This window comes from Parambassis ranga, chromosome 10 (genome assembly GCF_900634625.1).
Source record: "Parambassis ranga chromosome 10, fParRan2.1, whole genome shotgun sequence".
NCBI classification, from domain to species: domain Eukaryota; kingdom Metazoa; phylum Chordata; class Actinopteri; family Ambassidae; genus Parambassis; species Parambassis ranga.
Window position 1 is genome coordinate 12,428,182 of NC_041031.1, and position 24,225 is coordinate 12,452,406.

The window sequence follows — 24,225 nt, forward strand, 5'->3', positions numbered from 1 at the left end:
TCAGCTTATCAGTGTCATATAACACTATACTAAATTCATTATAAGTGAATGAATTAAAAGTAAATTGCTAATTTAAGCATGATAACACAAACTAGATAAAATTGAAGGCTAACCCATAATTTAACCATGCACTAAAATTACATTTGTGCTACAGACAAGAAGAAAATCTACCAGTATTTACTTGTATGTTTACACTACATACTGCTGTGCATCACTTAAAATGCCATAACAAAAGAGGGAAAACAACATCTGTAGCTCTAGATCTAAAAGATATACTGCTATAGGACCTGCAAGAAATATCATTTACAACTTTATAGACATATGCAATTATCATTAAGACATCTCTGATCTGTTCTGTTCCTTCACATTGATGAGCTTTTAGGATTTGCCATTCTACCTCCCACCCACCTGCTGGGGTAATAAGGAGTTGATAGACTTCTATTGATCTGGTCAGTGTGTGCAGTCAGTCGAGGTCGAAGCTTTTATGCGGTGCTTTACGTGCCTAATGTCTGTGTCTTCTTCTGAGTCTGGCCGTGCCAGGCCTTGTCCTCCTTTCTTCTGTTTTTACTCTCCCTCTTACATGGCCTCTTTCTTTCCTCTCTTTTTACAGAACTAACCAACAATGCCTAGAGAAGTCATCCAACTCATCATCTGCAGGCTGCTGCTCAGACACTGAGCTTTGACAGTGGTGTCCAATCTGGAGTAGCTAAACTAGCGAGGAGATTATTAGTGGAAGAACATTGAGAGTTCACAGCCTTATTGGATATTGAATTCCTGTCACCTGCTTCCACATACAAACGCTTCATTACTGCCTCCTAACAACACAAATTCATTAAGAAAAAAAAAGGTGGAACCATTCCAGTCTTTTGGTGGATGTAATCTTGCTGAGAGTGGCTGATGTCACCACTTGCCTCCATACCCTTCAGCTCCTCAGGGGGCTGAGCCAACCTGCCGAGGAGTATGGGCAGGAGGGTGGCTGACCCAACCAATCCAGTGCCTGCACTGGGAGTTCCCCTGGCAGGAGGGAGATGGGGTCCGCTGTGCAGTGTTGGGGTACAGACATCTCCCAGGCTGCGGACTCTTCCTTCAATCAAACTCCGTGGCAGCCAACCAAACAATACAAACCGGCCCCTCACCATGGCAACAGACAAAACAACAGCAGAGACTGGGGGAGTTATTGCAAGTGACAGCAACAGTCTGCCAGTGTCCAAGGAGACATCTCAAAACGAGATCAACAGCCTGACACAGGACGACATGGGGTCACAGGGGTCAGGCAGCGGAGTTTACTGCCAGATCAAAACCATACGGACAAACCCCACAGACACAAGAGGTAAAAAAACAGCTAGGTATACAAACGGCAGTGTGGTGGCCTCTGATGTGGTGGGCGGAGTTTGCAGTGAAGCAACCGAAAGTATGGAGCCAGGCCAAGAAAGGAGGAGGGTACAGTCTCTACGAGGAGAAGGCCATCGCTCAGTTTTAAAGACGGGGAGTGTTGTTACGACTGTACATGCCACCCCACCACGTCCCTGTCGAATAATGACAAACTCCCCACCTCGCCTCTGTGGGACATGTGGGAGGAGAAGATCCCAGATTACACCATGCACAGGTGCTTGTCGCAAGAGGGCGATCAATCAGATCAAAGCAAGTCAGACTTTACCTAATCCGCCACGGAAACCATTGGTGGCTGCCAACCAGCTGAGAAAAGACTGTGCTGCTACGAACGCTCAGTCTCACACCAAAAACACAGACATAGCCAACACGCAACAACATGTATCTGTAAAGACGACACAAATACCACAGCTGTCGCACACTATACCAAAAACGCACAGCTCCCATTCAAACCACACACATGCTCAGACTAAAACAAAAGACTCAAAACAGCAGACAAGGCCACATTCTGCAGAATTTACCTATTACAAAGACTCGGCCACACAAACAACTGACACACTCCTGCACAACACAGATAGGACCACAACTGACACACATCAAACGACAACTTCAGAGGAGGCAGAGCCACATTCAGCTGAGAAGCATGATCAAGTAAAGCATGCTGATGAACACACATCAGACTCAAAATCAAGCAACACCCCCCCTCTCCCTCCAAAAAATTCTCCTAAATACACTCATTCCAAACCAACCACACCTGTAGCGCAAACCAAAAATGAGGACACCACAACTACACCCAAACAGTCCTCGAAACGGATTAATCTTAAGGACTACACGAAACAGAAGAGCAAATCATTTGAAGACCACACTCTGCCTTGTAAGACCCATATGAAAGCACAATGCAATGGGGCACCAGGAGGACTGCTGGATGGACACATCGTGAACGCACCACGGGGGCTGGAGAAGCAGCTACAGAGCGTGGAGGAGAACCTGCTGTCCAATCAGGAGAAGATTAAGGTGCTTCTCAACGTGATTCAAGATTTGGAGAAGAGCAAGGCCTACAGCGAAGGGTGAGAGAAGGGACTTGGGGAGTCATAAAAACTGCAAGAGAGGAGGGCAGATAGGGGAATGAAAGAAGGTAAGAAGAAGGAAAAGAAAACAGATCTAATGAGAGGTGGAGGTAGTCACTGCAAGCTAGTGCTTAAGCAGCAGCAATAAAGAGAACAAAGGCAGAGAGATGAGAGAGTGTCAGGGGAGTGCAAAAGATAGAGGAGAGAGTATATTTGAGTTTTTATTGCAGTATATACCGACAACCTTTCAGGTCTGATTTTTAAATGTCAGGCCTATAGTGAATTGTTGTACAGTTTGAGTGTGCATGTGTGTGATCGAATCCTGCAGGGATAGGTGATACCTACCAGGCTGCAGTCAATGTTAGCAACCTTTTATCTTTTATATCTATTAGAGTATGTAGCCCTAAAGACACACTCTTCTGCCCAGTAAATTAATAAAACTAATCAGCTAGTCTTTCCCTCTCCTGCTAATTCTTTTCTATGCCTTTGATTATTTCATTTCCTAACCACACTATGTATTCCAGCTGGTTCTAAATTCTCACTTTAAACTCCACCCTTCCTTTCTTCACTGCCCTTTAACCTCCCTAAAGCATTTCATCCCCATCTCCACCTCTGCTCTTGCACCTTTCTTGGCTCGATCCTTAATTAACACCGTTTCTGTCCTTATATCTTTCAGCACCTCCATAACATAAGCCTGCAACCATCAACTGTGAATCACTCCTTTACCCTCTCACCTACTTTTTCTGTTTTCCCTTTACCAAACAACCTGTCCATCACTTATCCCAGCTGTCATGTGTGTACTGTGATTCTGTTTTGTTTGACATTGCTCTGCAGTCCTTACCTCTTCCTCATCCTCCTTCCTTCCACCACTTTTACCTTGTAAGAGACCTTCCATTCTAACCCAGACACATCAAAAGATACAAAATGTTTATTGGCTGTCCACTGGATTTCCTTGAATGGGCTTGATACATAAGCTAGTCAATACCCATACACCCTCATGCTAAAATACCTATATTTACAGCAGGAATACACATTTACAGCCTGAAACAGTTTTAGGCTTTGTAGAATTTTCATTTCATAACAACAGGTGGAATTCTGTGTATGATTACAAAATAATGTTATAATAATAACCAATTCAATTACCTCTGTGGACCAGCATAGCTCTTAGATGTTTTTCCTGAGTTTACACCCTATAATTTAACCCTTCGTTCACCTCCCATCTATCCAAAACCCAATAAATACTCTATATTTCCACTTCAACTCCTACTCTGCATGGTTTAACTCTCATTCAGCCCTCTTTTCTGTCCAGGGTTAACAGATGTCTCTAGATGCAGACTAATCCCTATCAGATTACCTTGCAATTAATGTTTAAGCTGCACAATAAGACTCCTAAACTGGGTGTACAAGCTGTCTTGCCCTGTTTATGTAATGGTATAATATCATATGTGCATATGGGACTGTGCAAGTGATGAGATACTTATGTCTAATATGTGTGAGAATAAGTTGGACTAAAAGAGAGAGCGATAGGCATACAGTACAGAGTGAGTACTAAATAAGAGGATTGGCATGTATCTGATGCTCTGCCATAAATAAAAGAGGTCTAAGTGGGCTGCTGTGATAAAAGTGTCCGCTGAGCTAAGAGGTTGTCGCTGTGCACAGCTTCTTGTTTTCTTCTCTTTCCTGAAGCAAATCCTTGTCTTGTTATGTTGTTCTCTTTGATAAAGACTGGTGGCGGGCAAAAAAAAAAGATGCCAGTCATACTGTCTCTCCGAATAATTAAAATGTCACTTTTATCAACATAAATCTGTTACTCTTTCATGTAAACAGTTCAGTCAAAGGCCAGCCAAAATATCCTGGCAAAATGAAGCATTTTAATTACATGGCAGTCAGCATCAACCTGACAGATTTTTCTTAATGAGAGTTTATTTTCAGTCTCTATAGTCTTCTTCTGCCTTGATAACAAAATTGGCACATGTAATTCCTACTGCTGTTTTTCACACACCTATTTTCTTGACTGAAAGACAATAAGATCGCTTTCACTAAACCTTCTGCTAATAATATAGACAGCCATAGCAAACACTGTTTTTGCCTGCCTGGGGTGGTAGACAGGTATATTTTTTTTATCCACAGGGACAATCCAGGTGATGTACTGTGTAGTCCTGTTGTGGAACATTGTATGCACTAAACATCACAAACTGTTTTTGTACACTTTAACTTTCCCTGGAGAACATGGGTGATGTAGCAGTATTGGGTGTGTGTTGGTGGGGAAAGCAATAACAATGGTGACACCAGCAGTCAACAGAGCAGGGCTCTTTCCTGTTGTTAGTGCAAAACTGTCCTTACCTATTACATCAGTACATATTGTTCAATGTAAAAATGACTTTTGCTTGCAGCAGCTGATACCAGATATCAGTCATTTGTAAGCAAATAGCCCTAGAAAACACTGCAGTATTATTTACATGTAGTCAGCATGCACAGCTCTGTTCAATCAAGTTGTTGTTGTAAGTGTGTGTGAATGTTTTGCATCTGTTGTTTCTGCAGTCGCAGCTCATACAGAACTGGTCAGGACATAAACAACTGCCTCACCTGCCAAAAGACAGCCTGCATCATCTACAGGTAACCTGATTAAGATAATGAGCTTACTGTATTGCATAACCCAACAATGACAACTCATTCTTACCTGGAGTGCAATAAACAGCCCTGAAACCTTTTCCTCTTGCATCCCTGCAACTGTTTCCCGTTGTTTCTTTTTCTCGGCTTCTGCAGGTTTTATCACTTATTCAGCACATCTTCTATTTGTTTTATTTTTCATTACCCCTTTCTTCCTGATACCCTGTTGCCTCTGCCCTTCCTCTCACTTTGATTATTGCAGTACTCAAACACTATTTCTCATAATACGAAAAATGAGAGGAATGCATTCCCACTCATCAATAATAAGGCGAATGGATGCTAAAGAACAGAACGTAGATCCAGGAGTTATTTACAAATGAAAGAATGCTTTTTGCAAACAAGACTGTTAATTCAGCACCTAAATGAGGGACTGTTGTGTTAGTGACCTAAATAAGTAACTGCATTCTTAGATCCTCTGCAACTTACAATACTGCAGTGTCACAATCTGACTCCACATAAGGCAGATTATTCCCAACACCTTCACCTAAGCCTTTTCTTATTCAAGCTTTCCATTATGTAAATAATTCCATCTTTCAAAGTCATGCCTGCACAATCTCTGTCATTTCTCACTTTCAATCAACCTGCCAGTCAAGCTTTAATCACCTGTGCCCCACTCCCACCACATCCACAAATCCCTTTCAGGTCTGCCCACTTGAGCTGGTTATGGATAAAGTATTAAACGGAAAGAAACATTTACAGACCAAAGCTTGGCTTGAAGCCATGCCTGCTTGTTTACTATCACATACAAATCTCTCTTGCGGGCCCAGGATAAAGACACATTTTACATAGCTTTTCCCTCTGTAGTTTCTCTACACAGACATTTGCCTCAGAGGAGCCTCATCTCTGCATCTCTTGTATTTTTATTGTGCTTTAACTCTCCCTTCTTTCACATCCTATTCTTTCCTCCCCTTAGTCTTACTTAAGTCATGAGAATCCATATGCCAGTTACTGTTAATGAGCACCAAGGGGAAATGATTGCCACGTGGTGGCATCCACCTATCACGCCATACAGATCTACACATACATCAAACATTTCTCTGCATGTATGCAGTAAATGCACACAGTGTGACTCCGTGGAGTCAGTATTACATAGACACATCTAAAATACTTAGTAGATTAATCATTTAGCCAGCTGGGCAGACAGTCAATAGAGGATCAGTGGGGTGCTGATCTCAGGGCCAGCACACAGAAACAGACAACCATTCTCACACACACACACACATTATTACCACTTATTAGCACATCATAAAATGATAAAATCAGCTAGAAATAAACATTAGCAGAAGTTAACCTTCAGCAGAAGAATCCTTACAACATCTTCAATCTTACTTTCTCATGCATGTCTCATGGCCTGATGTCATCCCACATCTATATTCCCTCTTCCCTCTAACTCCTTTGAGTTTTTCTTTCCTGTTCCAATTTCCAGTTTTCTTTGCACACATGCAAATATAATCATGTATACACATATGCTAATTAATCCTGCAAAAAGGGAAATCAGCTTTTGTTAGAGACATCTACTATTTCCCCTTATACTTGCACACACACACACACATATATACTGACAAACAAAGAATTGAATATATTTCACGCTGCATGAAAGAGATGATAATGACGGAATCTACCCCCTAATCATTTTCGCCTCGTATGTCAGTATACGTTTCTGACAAATGCAGAAAATACATTTTCAGCAGTTTTAATATGACAAAAACATGAAATTCAAAAGAGCTGCATTTGTTTGATTTGGACAGAAACAGCCTTATCAAAACCTCAGAGGATTCTGGGTAAAAGGGAGGGGAGATAGGGAAAGAGACACATAAGCAGAGGATGAATTACGCGTGAGACTGCAACATCAATCGTGATGATTTGTGGTGGAAAAAAGAGATTTTGACATGGGCTGGCTGCCTAAAGATGTTTTGCCATTGACGGTCTAATGAATCTTTATGAACTTTTGACAGTCCTTCTGTTTTTCTGCCATAGCTTAAATACACAAACTGAAACAAAGAGTGATTAGATCAGCATAGAAAAAGAGCAAAACTAGCAATTTTATATAGTCAAACATTCAGAAACATAATCTGAGGAGTTGATCCACTACTGCTGGTGATGAGAAGCTGGCAACTAGCACAGAGTTAACATATAAACTTCACCACCGTAAAACTGCGGAGGGATGCATTTCTATCAGCACAAAGGCAGATTTGTCATTTAGCTGAATGGAGATCTTAATTTCGTCTGCGGAACCAAAGAGTGTCTCTACACTCCCGCTGCATATTCTGCTAGTCGGCTTTGTCTGTTGTACACCAAGCAGGGACCCCTGGCATCTTCTTGCACATCAGATTCTTTGACCACTCACACTGTCTTCTACCCCAGACATCCATATCAGGCAAATGCCAAGGACTACAGCACTGAACCCCACAGCAAGCAGAGATCACACTGCATCATTAAACATGGTTAATCTGATGCTTCTTTTTTCTCACTTATTTGACAGATGGCACGCTGGAAATAAAATTGACTCACTAGCCATTCAGTGGTAATAAGCATAGTCCATGCTTATGAAATTTTTCAAACTAACATTTTGGAAATTGCTCCTTTGACCTGCACTTTAACTAAAAATAAAAGTTCTCATGAGGATAAAAGCAACAACACACAGTCACGCAAGCACTTACAATGTTGCTGGATACGACAGGCTTCCAGAACAAATTAAGAGCAGCTTTTCCCACTGCACTGTAATCCCATAAACAATAGAGAGTGGAGAGAGAAGTAGATATTGGTAGAGAGGTAGGACAGAGAAAAGGGGGAGACTGAAACCTAAGAGCGTGGGTGAAGAGAGATCCGATGAAGAAAAAACACTTATGAAACACAGCATAAATTTTGTGAATGTAAAACAGGCGCAGCACTTTATCCATTCTTATATGTATGCTGTGTGGGTTTGTTTGTGAACAATGTCTGTCTGAGTGAATGTGCAGTTTAGTATATCTCCTTTATCATTTATTCATGGCAGCCATCTCTTTTCTCTCTGAGTCCACCAGTGCTTTTATTTCCTCATCTGTTCACTCGATCCCTCCGGCCCTGTGCTCTTTCTGACCTTTCTGCCCTCCCCTCACTTTAGGCATCTCTGGTGGCACTCATCCCTTCCTTTACCATCCTTTTGTTTCCCTCCTTTATTCTGCAGTGACCTGACTGCCCTGTGTTATTAAGGTTACTTTTCTCTCACTTATCGACCTATCCTTCCATCTCCCATAGGAGTCCGTTTCGTTTCTTCTATAAGTCCCTGTGTCCCTCACTCAGCCATGGGCGCGTTGTGGTAAATGTACATGTAAAATCACAGGGGAGTACATCTGTATTTGTAGAGTGTAGGTTTGTGACTGTGTTGTGATGTTGGGCACTAGGAGGAGGGAGAAGGATGGGAAGTTGTCTGTGCTCTTCTTGCCTCATCATGTGCCTCATTAACTCCAGATGCTAGGCCCTATGCAGCTCCACCCCTATAATCCAGCTCAACAAACACACATTTATTCCGTAACACACACACAAAAACACTGTTACCAAAAAGAGAGAGAAACTCAAAGTCTACTACACTATGACCTGCAGCGATGGACACTTCAGAGAGATGCTGAGAAAAAGAGCGCGGGGGGTGGGGGGTGGAGCATAGAAAAAGAAAGCCAAGGGGGTCTGCTTTGAACACATCAGAAGAGCAAAAAGTTCTTCCTTTGCTCGTTCCTTTAGCTCCTCCATTGTGCAAATGCTCCTCTCACTCCATTCCTGCTCTCTTTTTCATTCTCCTCCCACTCCTCTAATATCTCACCAGCCTGTGATCTACTGGTGCATGAAGTGCAGCAGAATACTATGGACGTGAAATGAGTGCAGAGTCGACGTCTTTGTAAAAGTGTGTGCTAAAGGTAGATCTAAATTAGGAACACTACATGATTTTAAATCAGCATTGTGTGCCTGTAAAAGCTCTCTTTAAGATGTTGTCAGCACATTGTGGCTTAGACGTGACTCCTTGCCTTTTTCTCCCCTTTTTAAATCTCTCTCCCTGTTCAGCAGACCTTACATCTCTCTGCTCATCTCAACTTTTCCCATCCATACATTAAATCTCTTTTTGTGAGAAATGAGCTCCATAAAAATCTCTCACATAATTTTACACTAGCCCAAACTCTAAATCATGTGTGCGCTTCTTCCTTCTCATCTTTGTCTTTTTCCCTTTCAACTCTTCTTTCTTTCTCTCCTCTCTAGTGTGGAGCACGATTTTCGACAGCAGGAGGGACGCTTTCAGGTGGTTATGGAAGCCCTTGAGGGTGAATATGATGTGCCTGCACCAACTCTGACAAAGCCCATGCCAGCACCCTCCTCCTGCAATCGCCCCAGCACCAAAGCGCGAGTCAAGAAATTGCGCAAAAAATGTTTCTGGTGGCTCTAGGCTTTGAAAAGGCTAAAACGGTCTTCCTGGCTAGCAGGTGTGCGCAGATGTGGATTATATTTCAGGGGATTGAGAATGCTCTAGAATAAAGTATCTATTTCATGTGGATGTGCAGTGTGCTTCAGAAGAGGATTTAAAAGGGGAGTTTTTCCCAGCACCATCCATGCAAAGGGTGGATTTTCCAAAGCAACCAACACTCTGACAATACACACCAGTGACCAGGAAATGTATTAAGGAACTATAGGAGGACTAAAGAAGATGTTGAACTCAGATCTGCCTAGGAGGGAGAAACCGTCCCTTCCATTTCTCTGCAGGAAAGAAGTTTTAGCAGGTATTGTGTGATTAACTTTTGACTGAAAGTAAGGACACTGCTTTTCCTTAACAAATCCATCACTGAGACTGATGACACATTGACATTTGGATGTCAGACAGATGTACAGTTTGTCACTTGATTGAGTGACAATCTAGACTGATGGACAGATGTATCAGGTAGGAAAGACTAAACAGCAATTTGCTGGGAATCCAAGGAATATAACAACTAATCGGAATACTGTGACTGGATGGCTGAATGTAGCAGCAGCTGAGGCACTCGAAGGATATTAGTAGAAAATACGCTGGTGGAAACACAGAGGTGGTTTGCAGTATCATCAGGATTTTGGAGGAGCAAAGTGGAGATTGTGTTATGAATACATCAAGAGACAATATGACAGGCAGCTGATGAATGACTGACAATGCCCGTCGGACAATTTACATTTCTGTCAAAGCTGATTGACAGAGTGACTGAGTCTCTCCTTTATTACCATCCAAAATGTAAGTGTCTTGCTGTAAGCTCAATTCTGTTTCAAGGATTTTCACACACAACACATGTGCACACAAATAGGCATACACTTGTAGACATTAAATCACCCTGTGTACCATGTGTACACAAGAAGTGCACACATAGAACACATTTAGTGCTTTTGTCTACAACTGCAAACTAGGGGGACCAGTAATTAGTTCCATTGAGTTCTGTTTAAATCACAGTAACATTAGTGGTTATCTGTAATTTTTCTAAAAATTTTCAAGTGCAAAAATATGCAGAATTCTCTGCTGAAAGTTTCACACTGAGATCACCCACTAAGTTACAATGTATGTCCATATAGCATTTTTTCCTGGCATAAAACAGTGTGGCCACACTATGCGCTTGTTTTGTTTCTACGACAACAACATTGTGTCAAACATAAAACCTAGTGGCAAATCTGATCTCACCATCAGGGTTTTTCAAACTGTTACTGAAATATCTGTTGATATATCATGACCTACGGCTCAGTAGAAACTAAGCAACATCCACTCGGGCCAAAAAAGAAAGTCAACGTGCCAAAAATTTCCTTATACGTCCACTTTTTGAGGCTGGCTCAAAAAGTCAAATGCCCAAATTTGCAGCACAAACACAGATGTTTACCCATGCTTGATATAAACAGGTGGTTTTATTCTGTTTTGTTGAGATCGCCCACTCCCACAATGCTGGCAGTCAGATCCATTAACTAAGCTTTAAAAAATATTCTTTAGGAAACCTGTGGGTATTGTATTATTACTACAGGCTCTGGGTTAAACAAATGTGATTAGACCAAACTTCCTTACCAATTTCTTGGTGCAGCATGTAACACAAACAAGTGCTCAGAGTGGCCACACACAAAAAAAAATGTGTTATGTGAACATACAGACTTGCAGGGTAAATTGAAAAATCAATCAATCTGTTTATTACCATCAAAAATAGCCCCTTGTTGACATTAAATATGCTGTCATCCCAATAGCTATATAAACTTGTTTAGAAGCATTCTGCCAACGCAACAAAAATTTGAGCTGAAAACACCATAGGACCACCTGTTGTCAAAATGTACAAGTTTCCCTCATAGGTCAAGGTTTATATTTCTGTGTAAAAATTAAATCAATAAACAATGTCACTGTAAAATTTCAACACAGTGGGTAGAGTACAATAGTATAATTGCTATAACCAAGCTTTATGAAGGCAGACATGCGTGTTATCAAAAATTTAAATCTGTTAAAAACTCTGTATGGGTCTATCCTTTTTGCAAACATACACTTAGGCTATTATTTTGCACACACACACACTCATTGAAGGCATTTGCACAATGCTTTATTCGCCGCAGTTAAACGTGTAACCAATAATCTCACAAGGGCCTACTACAGTTAAGTCTGGCTGACAAGTTGCCACCAATTAAAAGGCCTGATGACACTGCACTTACTAATTAACCATTCTATATACACAACATCCTGACCCTGCATTTTTATAAGCTTTCCCTTAACAGTGAGCTCCTAAAATGCCCATCTCTTTCTGATCTTCCTCTTGTATGTGCAATAAAAATATGTATTTTAAACAAGAGCCACAGTTGTTAGCATACTTTGTGTCTCAGGATGGAAATGAATGGGAGACAGGAATAGATGGAGGTGCTTCCTTGCAAATCAAAACTCAAACATTCACAAACCTGAAGGTTTAGATATGCTTGACTTTGACATTTGAAAGAAGTTGTATATAGTGTACTTACAATCAGTGCATGCTCCCGACCCATTGTGATGACTGTCTGGTTAATGATCCTCAGCAGAGATACCACAATATCCTGGATGTGTTGAAAAGTTTCTCCCTGTGACAAAGATAGTACAGGAGTGGAGATGGAACAACAGAGAAAGATAAGATTATCAGATATCCTCAGGTGTACACACACACACACACAAATACAGATAAACATCAACAGCTTCGGCCCTGTTCAGTGTCCACTCAGGCATAACTTTGGAGCTGCTTCCCAGGACATCTTAGAACTTTTTCTTTACAAAAACTCCTCAGGTTTCGTTTACACGATTGTTCTCCCCATGCCTGAATTCTCCTCAGTGTGAAGCCAGCTAACATAGCACAGTCGAAAGCTTGGTTCTGATCAAAAAACACACAAGAAAGAGAAAAACATTTTCTGGATCTTTTTTTTTTTTTTTTTTTTTTTTTTTAAGAAAATAAGCCTAGTCAGAACATTGACTTGACTATCTTTAGTGAGTGCATATGAACTGCATGAGGCAAACTGTGGAGGAGAGAAATTAATCAATGCTAAGTGTCAAAAACAGTTCTTGTCTCTATTAGCAAATCTTTTTATGACAACTGTGTCAGTGTGTTTGATCATGAAGTGGTGGGTGATTTTTATCTAATTTACTCATACAAATTGTATACAAATACAGAATTAAGGGCATGAGTGCTTTAATTGACAGACTTCTTAGTCCCCATTTGTCCACATTTTCTTTAAGTTTGTGCTTCAGATAGGTCAATGTGGAGTTGTGTGTATTTTTCTGACTGCTTTCTATTTCCTTTGAGGGTTTAAAGGCACTTTGAGCTCAGGCCTGTCTCAATTCAGATTGCAGATTGCAGATTGAGTCTGTAAATCTAAAGTAATGCACTTAAAGTTAAAATATTAACCAGATTACATAAAGCCGTATAAAGAACATTCTTTGAACTAGTGTGTCAATAACAGAAGTGGTCAAATTTAAGGCATTTTACTGCATCTTGCTCATTTATGGTTTTCAGTGTTATTCTGGCCTGGAACCCTCAAATAAGCATATTGAATAAGATCAAACAAGAACTACTTATCACATTATAAATAATAAATACAGAAATAGTTGCACTAAATGGCAAAAATAATTACGATGCTGTGTTTGCTAATTAAGAGGAATGGGATCTGAATAATGGTGCACACATAAAAATAGTACAAAGGCCTTTTCAAAAGCAAACATGCATAATATGCACAAATGCCCAACAGTACAGAGGCGAGGCATCTGCACAGGAACACACGCAGTGAAGGCGGTCAGTGTAAGCAGACTCAGACATGCCCTTGGGGTGGTAATGACTAAAGCTACCACTACAATCAAGGACATTTTAACATTACTACTGCATCTGTGAGTGTGTGTGTGTAAATTCTTGTATGAGCAGCAATGCATAAAAGAGGAGAGCGAAAGCCTAAAAATAACAGAAGTATTATGAAGAATTCCAGTTCCAAGTTTTAAACATCCACCTTTGTGTGAGTGTGAGTGTCTGTGTGGTAGCCTGATGGCAGATGATTTGACGGGCCTGATGAGAATCAGGTAGATATGATTAAACCGCATTAAATGCACTGATTCACAGCCACGGGACAGAGACAAGATAAACAACTGTGTAAGTGTGTGTGTGCCTCATCTCATTTCCATACAATTCTTCTGATTACTCTCATGCAAGCACATAGTTCTGCTGAGGTGCAGCTGTTGCTGCTAAATAAGCCTAAATCTTTCTGAAGCACGACAGGTATTTTAGTCTTCTGGAAAGACTTTCTCAGACAACCACACTGATCATGCTTCCTCCTACAGTTTACAGTTCGTTCATTTAGCCAGGCTGGTTTATTATTTTTACCATCAATATTATACAAATAAGAAAATCTGTTTTGGGGTTAAGGGGAAAAAAGAAGGAGAGCTGTCTCACTGTCTTTCGTTGTTAGTATCATCCTGCACACAATCACACAAAAGTTACAAAGTTACTTTCAACACAAACTCTGCTGCAGACATGAGCATCTGCCTATCACACCGTCCTCTCTCTCAGCTTTTCTTTCTGGAAATCTCACTCTCTGGTTTAGAGGCATCTGTGGTGTGACAATTTAATCAGGTACCACCTGGAGCGAGGAAAAGAGAAGGGTGAAAAACAACAGAGAGAGGGTGCAGGAAACACAAGGTGGAGGAAAGGAGGCAGAGCTGATGTCTGCTATCACCTATTCCTCCCCTACTTCTGTTGTTTTTCTTACTTCTTGCACCTGTTCTCTCTCCGTCTCCTTTTGTTCTGTTGAAAACCCCTCCACCTTAATGTCTATGAAATAAACATTTTTGCCTCTGTCTGTTTAGCCTCCCTATCCTGCTTTTGCATTCGGTTTTTCATCTTCGTTCTGCATAGCCACGAGCGATGTGTCTCTGGCATTTCTGCTGTTCGTTTTTCATCTTCATAACACATCCGTGTGTGAATGTAAAGTTCTGAGGAAAGGGATCTTTTCATTTGGAGCCTGATGCTTCTATGTCCAACAGCAGATATTTGTCATGATAGATTTTCATGGAAAAATGCTTAAAAAGCTCCATGAGTACATGACTGTATATGTGCTGTGTCTTGTCAATCTGCCACCACCTGCTTTTGTCTTTTCATATCTCAAGTGATGCAAATGCATCTCATCAAATCCACTCACTCCAATCCACTTTTCATTCATTAAATTGCTCTCCTCTCACCGTTGGCCTTCTCTTGGCTCATGCTTCATTAGTGATTTCAAATAAATAGAGCTTAAAAAAAAGAGCCATACCTTCACTTCAAAGACTCAGCAGGCTGTTGACAATTTGCAGGAGCAATTAAAAATCCCTCAGCTGGATGCTGGTGATGTATTTGTTTTGTGTGTGTTCATGTGTATGTGTATCCATATTAGAGGTGTTTAGTTCAAGAGCTAACTGGATTTCGTTTCAACGGACTAACATGCAGCAACATGTGTAGGAAAAAAAAATCAATTAGATTCTAATTGGTCAAGGCCCACTTCAATACATGACTGGATGTCTGCAGACAACAGAGCTTGAGGCTATCTACACTTAAGCAGACGTATTCCACTGGGCTGGTGCACGTATGCATTTCCCCAGTAAATATGTAAGATGGAAAAAAATCAGATCAAATGGTCTAAGGCTTCTGTTTCGTTAAGCACCTTCTTCATTCATTCATTTATCATTTCACGCATATCTATCACTTGGTATGCATTATAAATGACAAATTATTTTCCACTGACTTCTGCTATTATCTGTGAGAAACTGAAACTGTCATTATAAATGGAAGGAAAGGTAATTTCCAACCGCACAGCTACTACTGAAAGCTACAATAGAGTGAATGTTTTATTTAAATTCTGATTAAAAAAGAAGTGAAATCCTCAAAAAGAAAGCAGTTGCAAGGAAAACTTAAACATATATTATTGATTAGATAGTATATGATATAATATATATTATTGATTGAAAGTGAGAAGAACATGACTTGGCTTAAGGCTGAGGCTGTGAGTGAAAGTTCCTTTAGGCCAGTAAACAAAACATAGAAGTGGCTTACTGTTAAAGGGGACCTATTATGCTCTCTTACAACTATAGAGTTTGATTCATGACACCAGAAGAACAGCTTATCAGTTCAAAAGGAAAAAAAAATATTTATCTGACTTATCTAATCTTACAGCCCGTTATGCAACCCCTCTTTTGAGCTTCTGCCAGGCAGCGGGTAACATTAGCTCCCAGCTCTTTAAAGCCTCCATCCCTAAAAGCCTACTTTCTTCTCTTTAGCAGCTTTTCCAAAGTCATTGCTTGTGAGTACCAACTCAAACACTAAAAAAATATGTTTCATACTTGAATAACTTCTTAAATTCAGGTTTTATTTACTGTTTAAAAAACTTAAAGTTAATACGAAAACCCAACATTACAGCATTATATATAGGCAAAAATTAGTAAATGAGGTCCTTAAACTTAACATACATGCACCAGCGGTCCACTGTGTGTGGTCAGACCACAGTGTGTTCCCAGTGTACATGTTCAACTGCATCTTGTGTGACTCACCACATTGTGCCTGCTCAAGACCTCCAGGATGTTGTTAAGCAGCTCCAAACTATTTCTTCTTTCATCATGAGGCCCATCAGCCATACTGGCCAGTGCCCCACTCAACTCCCGCAACATCATGGGTAACAACACATCTCGGCACTCTGTTAAAACAAAAGCATACATGGTCAAAGGTGGCAGGATTAATATGAAGACACATAACACTTAACACACAGGCACAGTGAGAGCAGACAGATAACTAAAATACAAACTCAGCCTCACAACAAATTGTGAAGCATGTATGATTTTTTTATCTTTATTTATTCCCTTGAGGCTTTAGAAGTTTTGAAACAAATATCAAAAGTCAACGACGTCAAGATTAACTTTAACGTGATTCCTGTTTGAAAAACATTTCAAAACCTGAACCCTGGCCTCAACATCAGTGGGTGCAGCACCTGTGGGGACAGCTGCACCCACACAGCTATGAGTAATGAAGCCACTGGACCCTGAAGAAGAAATTCAAACCTAACCCCAGACTGCACAATGGAGTGATATCAATCAAGTGTGTATTTACAGTTCAATGCTTGTCTGCTGCTTTGTCAGAAACACAGTCAACATATCAATCACAGCGAGTGTTTTCTCTTTCCCTTCTCTCTGATTAATCCCAATCTTTACTTCCTTCAAAGGTTAATGTGGTTGCACATAATATATCACCAGTAATTACATCAATATCGATATGTTACAGGAAAAGGAAGTCACAAAAGCACTAGTGACAATGAACAAGGCACAAATTTAACAAATCTCATATCGATTATTCTACAGTTTATGTTTTAATGGTAAGACTAGAATGACATAGCACTTAAATGACAGCTTTAACTTTTAAATATTAAAGAGCCAGGTAACTAGCCATACAGTATTTTGCAGAATTCAAAATATAATAAGGGAAGGACACTCAAAACAGAGGTCACCATTTATAAATGGTAATGTATTTGAGAGGTATAAAATTGTGTAGCTCCAAAGTCTGATGTCAACAAAATAACTAAACAGCAATCAACACGACTGTTTATATTGGAATGTGTTGTGTGGAGCAGCAGACCTTTACTGCATAACACAAACACCGGGAAGGGTTTATGAGTTACACTGCATCACTGATAACTTCAAAAAATAATTGACATCAACAAAAACTAGTGAAGACATGTTTGGTTATAATGCATTACATTTCAAGTAAGCTGATGTTAATGGCATTTACTGAAATAAACTGAAACCAGAGGCCAATGAGCAATGAAGAAAAACAATTACAGTGCCACTTGCTTCAATGGCTAACCATAATGAAATGTGTAAGCACACAGGATTTACTGGACTGATCAAAACTAACCTACAAACTATCTGCTATGCAATTACAAGTATGATATAAGAAGACAGGGGCCAACATTATACGATTATCCAACTGCCTTGACATCTTCTTTTCATGTTTTCTTCTTTCTCCATCTTTCCACCCCCTCCCCCCATCTCTCTCTCTTTGCAGCCGCAGGTACACAGAGCCCATTAAAAGCTCATTTGGGCCGATGGTCGTTAGTTCCATTATTAACTGAGCCAAGCCTACATGCCTGCTGAGTGGACCCTTATTGCAGCACTCACTCTATCACATGAATGTGAGGAGAGGAAGAGAAAGGGGAGAAAGGGGGCACCAGAGAGAGACAGGAGGAAATGCATGAGTCACCAAATGCCATCAATGACTCAGACAAGGAGGAGAAGGAGGAGGAGACAGAGGAGGGGCAGGTTGAACAGCGCTAATGGATGAGGCTTGAGTAAAGAGTAGTATCTGGGAAAAAAATAGTTACTGATTAGTAACGTGGAACAGGGATGGTTTTTTAAAAGGTTTGTGCATTTTATAAAGCTCAATGAGTGTATCTTTAAGTAGAAACTCAATGTATGATTGCAGGTTTAATGGGATAAATGTATCATTAAACCTGCAGACCTGTGAACTCCATTCCCTGGCGAAATAACCATAAAGCAGTCTTCTTAATTTGTATTAATCAAAGGAATAAACCCTGTTGATATTTCTGGTGATATTAAGACGAGAAAAAAATGAAATAGCAAAGAGGTGGTGGCGGTTTTGAAAGGGTGACCTGTGGTGTGATAGATTGCATGGTTGTAGTTTTTATTGTGGGGCAGGGCATAAAAAAAATACAGTAATAAGTTTAAAGTATACCCTTCCCCTATACTAATGTGTAGAAGGACAGAAATAAAAAATGTCGAAGAGCAATTTCCATTTGTTTCAAAGGTGGTAAAAACTACAGCTGCAAGCCTGAGCATAAATATGTTTTGTGCAATCTATAAAGCAAAATAATTTAACCATGCAGCTGTTTCTCATCTTAAAATTCACATAACTAATAAAGTGTGAGTACTCTAATAACTTGCTCATCTGCGGCATCCTTTGATGGATCCTTCAGAGTCTGTTTTGATTTTACTTATGTCACCTTTTCCTTTCAAACCACGTCTACAACTCGTCAAAATGATGAAGTACAGGCTGCCCCGGTAATGCTCCTCCAGATTCTGTGGCTGATAGTTTTACATCACCGATGCAGAACAGTGCCTTTATCTTTGCAGGTTTTTCTTCCTACCTTGTCTGGCCTAGAACATAGTAACAGCTGGAATGTTAATGACTGCTGCTTCAGTCAGAATGGTGGCTTTCTTCGAGACTTCTTTGAACTGCACTATGGTCCTCCGGGCTTTTGGACTTGTAAGAACATCAGCTACAATGCGGTACAGCTCCAGTCTAAGGCAGCTCCACTCTGGGTCATACTTTAAGACGTCATCTGAAAATGCTGACTCTGGGTCACTGCTCTGTAGCTGACTCTACACTCTGACCCCTAAAAAAGAATTATGTGTTTGCTCCGACAGAGGAAACTTTCTTTCACACTCATGACTTTCAGGTCATGATCCCTGCTTTTATCTGGGAATCATTTTAGCAGAATTTATTTTTACCAAGCCTAAAGAGTACTACCTTACTGTGTGAGTAGATTCAGATGTACAATTGACACCATAGCAATGCTGGCCTGCTAGATGCCTCTCAAACATTTCTAGCCACATGTATTTCAATACAAATATGTGTAAAAATTAACTAATCAGACTACTAGTTATATATTGTTTAATCAGAGGGAATGGCACTATGTTTTAATACTGTAGACATTCTTATCAATTATATAAAACCATTAGAAGTTATGTAAAAATGTGTCTATAGAGACAAGTTGAACAAGAAGTCCTACTAGAGCTGGTATGGCCCAATAGAGCCCAGAATTCAGCATCATAAAATCGGTCTGGGATCACATAACACAGAAATAAGCCTCAATTCATTTAATTTTAGAACTGTGGCAGATTTCCAAGATGTTTGGAAGAACCAACCTGCCAAGAACCTTAAAGAACTGTGTCCAACTGAAACCAGATAAGTAATAAAAAAAATAAATAAAAACAAACTATTCTTGATATTGCTTTGTACATATTTTCACTTAATTTCTTAATGTTTGATGTGCTCTTGATGTGCTTTGGCATGAATCTCTCATACAAAACTTCCTTCTGGGCTGTTTCACCTCCTTGCTAGGATTTGCAGTCTAACCCCTAATCCTATAACCTTAAATCGTTTTGTAAAGGGTTGCTAGCAGCTGCTTTGTAGCGAATCAGCCTAAAAAGAGATGCTGCCTGAGAGGCTAAAACTTAGGGCAGGGGAGGTAATGGCAGCAAAGAGTTAGGAATGAAATAAAGATGGGCAAACTTCTTCCAGTTCATGCAATAACTAGAAGCAGTTAAATACATTGCAAAATATAAATAAAAATAACATATACATGCAATTTTATAATGAAAAATGCACAATTCACACAAGCTCATTTGGAATTGAAATCAAAGATTTGCACTTTCCTATGTGCACCTGTGTTTTTATGTTCCACTTGCCTGTGTGATTGCATGTTGCCAGTTATAACCTGCAGTGCAACAATGCAATAAATCAATTCAGCCATCCAAGTTAGGATGCACTTTAACCTTTCCTAGCATTCACTAGAAAGTGTTTGTACTTACACACGCTGTATTCAGATTACACATCCATGAGCTTCAAATACCCACACAATACAAAAATGTCTGTTTATTCCGGCTGAAATCTTTGCCTATTAACACAAATGTGTGTCCATGTGTGAAGTGTCCTTTTGTGTCTGAGTTGGTGTTTTGCTGGTATTTGAAGCATACAAACACGGATCTCTTAGAGCCTGTGAGAAAGTGTTATTATGTGTTTGGGTTTCCAAGTTTAAGAGAGCAGGCAGCCACAGTCGCTGCCATCCTACCACACAGAGATCAGCTTTGATGGCTCAGCAGCCAGCTCATCCCCTCTCTGTTCCATATTTTTTCTCCATTTGACAGCCAAACACAATAAACTATAGCAGATGATAATGGGCAGCAGCCTCGGTTTCTAAGAAGCATGTAAATCAAGACTTTTCCTCCTCTTTTCCTCTCTCTTCCCTCCTCTGGTTGTCATCCTTTGCTTTTGGGAAGATTAAGTGATAGAAAAGATGATAATGAGGAGGTTTGGAGGCGCAACGACAAGTAAATCTTCCGAGTTGAGAGAAGGCTGGGATCAGGCCAATGTCTTCCAGCTTAGTGATGACTAAATGTCTCTCGTGTCACTGTTCCATCCATCGTTCATTTGTATTCCTCCCCCCTTCCTCCCTTTTGCTTCATCTTTGAACCCAATTTTGATTTATAACTGTACATTTTCTCTGGTCACATATAGTGTTTGCCCATCTGTCTGCACTTGTCTTTTTTAATCACTGCCTGAATATGTGGCAGTAAAATATATTTAACATTGCATAATCATTTGTGGAAGGCAAGAAGCTGCCTACTTTTCAAGAAATGCATAAAACTGTTGCCTCTTTGAAGAAGTGTTCTCCTAAAATTATAGGCTGATGATACAGATGACAGAGTGCACTAATGAATGGCAGTGATATGCAATGGCAATGATCCCCAAAAGCACATTCTTACTGGGATTTTTGCTATGATACTGTTAAGACCTGGCAGAGAACAAATGCTAAGGGCAAACACTAAGTAAACAAAATCACAGCCATGAGCGCTACCTTGAATATGATTGTTATTGTTAGAGTATTACTGAAAGTATAAAGTACAATATTCATATTGTGTTTGGTAATAAGACAAAATTGGCTCTGTTTAACATGTTTACCACAAAAACAAAAGATTGCATATATTAAAATGTTCGGTTAATCCCTTAAACACTGGTTTAAGGTGTGGTTTTATTTATTTTACCTTGTACTTAAACAGAGTGATTTATCTTTCTTCTCTTCCCATCTGTCTTGGTTCACTTGCAATGAGTCACCACCTAATTGCTACCACTCATCTCTGTCTTCGTCCTCTGCTCCATATGACTATTAAATTGACTGACCAATTAGTCTGTTGGTAACATTAGTGGCTATCCAATGTTTTGAGTCAGATCAATGCTACATGAATGCCTTTGTGGGCAACCACCACACTGCTGTGACTGATGGGCAGATTTATTCACAGTGTCCTCTAATCAGTGAGAAATATATCGCAAAGCCACTGGCTCTTGCTAAGCCCATATCTGATTTTGATTTTTTAAATCCTGCTTTGTGTTTATTCAGATTGAATAACGGGGCAAGAACTTACACTCAAGACAATCTCTGTTCATCTTATATTACGATACGATATCTCTAATTTATTCTAACATTCCGCTGGTTCATGGTAATATTCTTAATCCCATCCACTATGACTGTTATCACATCCCAGTGGAGATAATTAACCTCTATATCACATAGAACCTTTAGACTATTAAAAGTCAGCTATACTGACAATGTGTTTTTGAGGCTGATATGTAATTAATTTTAACGCATGCTCACACCTGTACCTCATAGATTATAGGCAAGTGTATCCAGGCACTGCACCCCACTACAGTCCTTGTCTGCATTCAATAACCACAAGAGCACACTACAGACACAAGCATCACATAAATGAGAAGAAGGGAGAGAGTGTGAGACAGAGGCATTTCCCATAATGATTAAATTCCTTTCACTTTACTCCATTAGTCTCATCAATCCCTCTTTTCTTCCACCGTTTCATTCACGTCCTCCCAAACAGCAGTCTCTGCAGGGATTAAATGACAGCATCTACCTCTCTCTCATTAACCTTGTGGAATCATCAATTCAAAGCTCTGCAATAAGGGCAGCTATTCTGGGTCAGCCTGTACAACAACATTTAAAAATCACCTGTGGCAGACAGCTACTCTGCCGCCAAACATTATCCCATTGCAGTTACAGTAAGGAATGACATGAAGTGTAATGTGATGTGGCAAAAGCTAATGTAATAGTGCAAAAACAATAAAGTGGCACACAGGAGGAGGGAGAAGAGAAGAGAAGAGAAGAGAAGAGAAGAGAAGAGAAGAGAAGAGAAGAGAAGAGAAGAGAAGAGAAGAGAAGAGAAGAGAAGAGAAGAGAAGAGAAGAGAAGAGAAGAGAAGAGAAGAGAAGAGAAGAGAAGAGAAGAGAAGAGAAGAGAAGAGAAGAGCACACAGACAGCCTGAGGGGGCAACCATACGACTATTGTGTTTTTATGATTCACTTGTTTGTCTCTTAATATGTCTATATAACTAAAGATAGAGCATGCAAGTGCGCGGGGGCTTAGTGGACCACCAAGCAACCTGTTACACACATATGCAGCTCACACACCGAGCTGCAATAAAGCTGACAGCTTTGAAATTATAGCTCAAACAGCTGCTTTGAGAGAAGCTCCGATGAAATACATAACAATAAATGCAGATTTTTAAATGCAGGATTACATTGGGATCAGCCCTATACTGTATCACACAGAATCTTTATAAATATAATAGTTAAACATTGGCTTTTTACATGGCTGCTTTCAAATAAAGATGCATTAACACAGCCACCTGACCACATGAACTTAAGAAGTTATATCTAAATTTGTAGCCTGATCAGTAATAACTCTAAACCTCTCTTAGAAGCCAGATGTAGAAAACCACATTTAGCATCATTATTACTAAGGCCTAGAGTGACCTGTCACTAATGCTGATTGGTTGGGAACGTGGGGACGACTGAGATCACTCAGCACTGATTAAATCCTGACGATAACAACTGTACAGTACATCCCTATTCAGTGCCAACATGCATCTGTTAAGTATTCACAGTAGGAAAATGTAGACAATGTCAACAACACTGTATAATGCAAAACAACCTATTTAGTGACTGTGTATAGTTGTAATGATTACAACTGCCTTTGCACCTTAGACAGACGGATTCTTTTATGGTTTTTAAGTCATCACTTAAAACATATCTTTTTACTCTGGCTTTTAACTCTGTTTGAGTTGTTGACTTTTACTTGTTTTATTGTTCTTACCCCTGACTGGTGCTTTTATTGTATGGTTGTATATTCCTATGTTTTATCAACTTATATTTATTTTATTTCATTTTATTCTATTTTATTAGTCAATTATTCTATGCTTGGTAGGCTGTGTACAGCACTTTGGCTGACCCTGTTGTCTTTTAAAAGGTGCTCTATAAATAAAGATGGATTGGATTGGATTGGATTACTCTTGGAGGAGTACTACCTGAAAATGTATGGGTTCTCCTAATATGTTTAATCTATACAACAAGATAGACACAGCTTCAGTATTTCCTTAGAGCTGCGAATGGAGGGAGGGGAAACAGAGGCCAGGCTAAGTAAAATATAGAGGGTTAGCAGATTGAATCAGGGACTTGGACCAGCTTTGGGAAATGAGTGGGCAAACAAAATGACAGACTCGTCCCTCTGTCCCATTGCTCTTTGCTCTCCCTGATCTCTCATTCTTTTTTTCTCCCCCTTTATCAGTGCTGATGCTCTCAATCTGTCACAGTGATTGCCTGACTGCACAATAATTTGCCTAAATTGAACCATAATGCACCATGTAAATTTAATTTTGTCTCAAAACCAGATTAACCCGTATGACAGGATGCACATGTCTAGCTATGTGAGTGTGCCAGCATGTGTATGTGCGGAAACAATGTTTGCCAAGACCCGTAATCCCAAGAGC

The 24,225-nt window shown here is 40.0% G+C and overlaps 1 protein-coding gene across 1 annotated transcript in view; it reads right to left on the reverse strand.

The window, feature by feature from the left end:
• dock2 (dedicator of cytokinesis 2) overlaps nucleotides 1-24,225 on the reverse strand; it is a 77,534-nt gene that overhangs the window by 30,354 nt on the left and 22,955 nt on the right. Inside the window, exons 25-26 of the mRNA XM_028415642.1 lie at nucleotides 16,153-16,295; nucleotides 12,084-12,179 (exon numbers count right to left, since the gene is read on the reverse strand). Coding sequence (XP_028271443.1) covers nucleotides 12,084-12,179; nucleotides 16,153-16,295 — 239 coding nt within the window. The remainder of the gene's footprint in view (nucleotides 1-12,083; nucleotides 12,180-16,152; nucleotides 16,296-24,225) is intronic.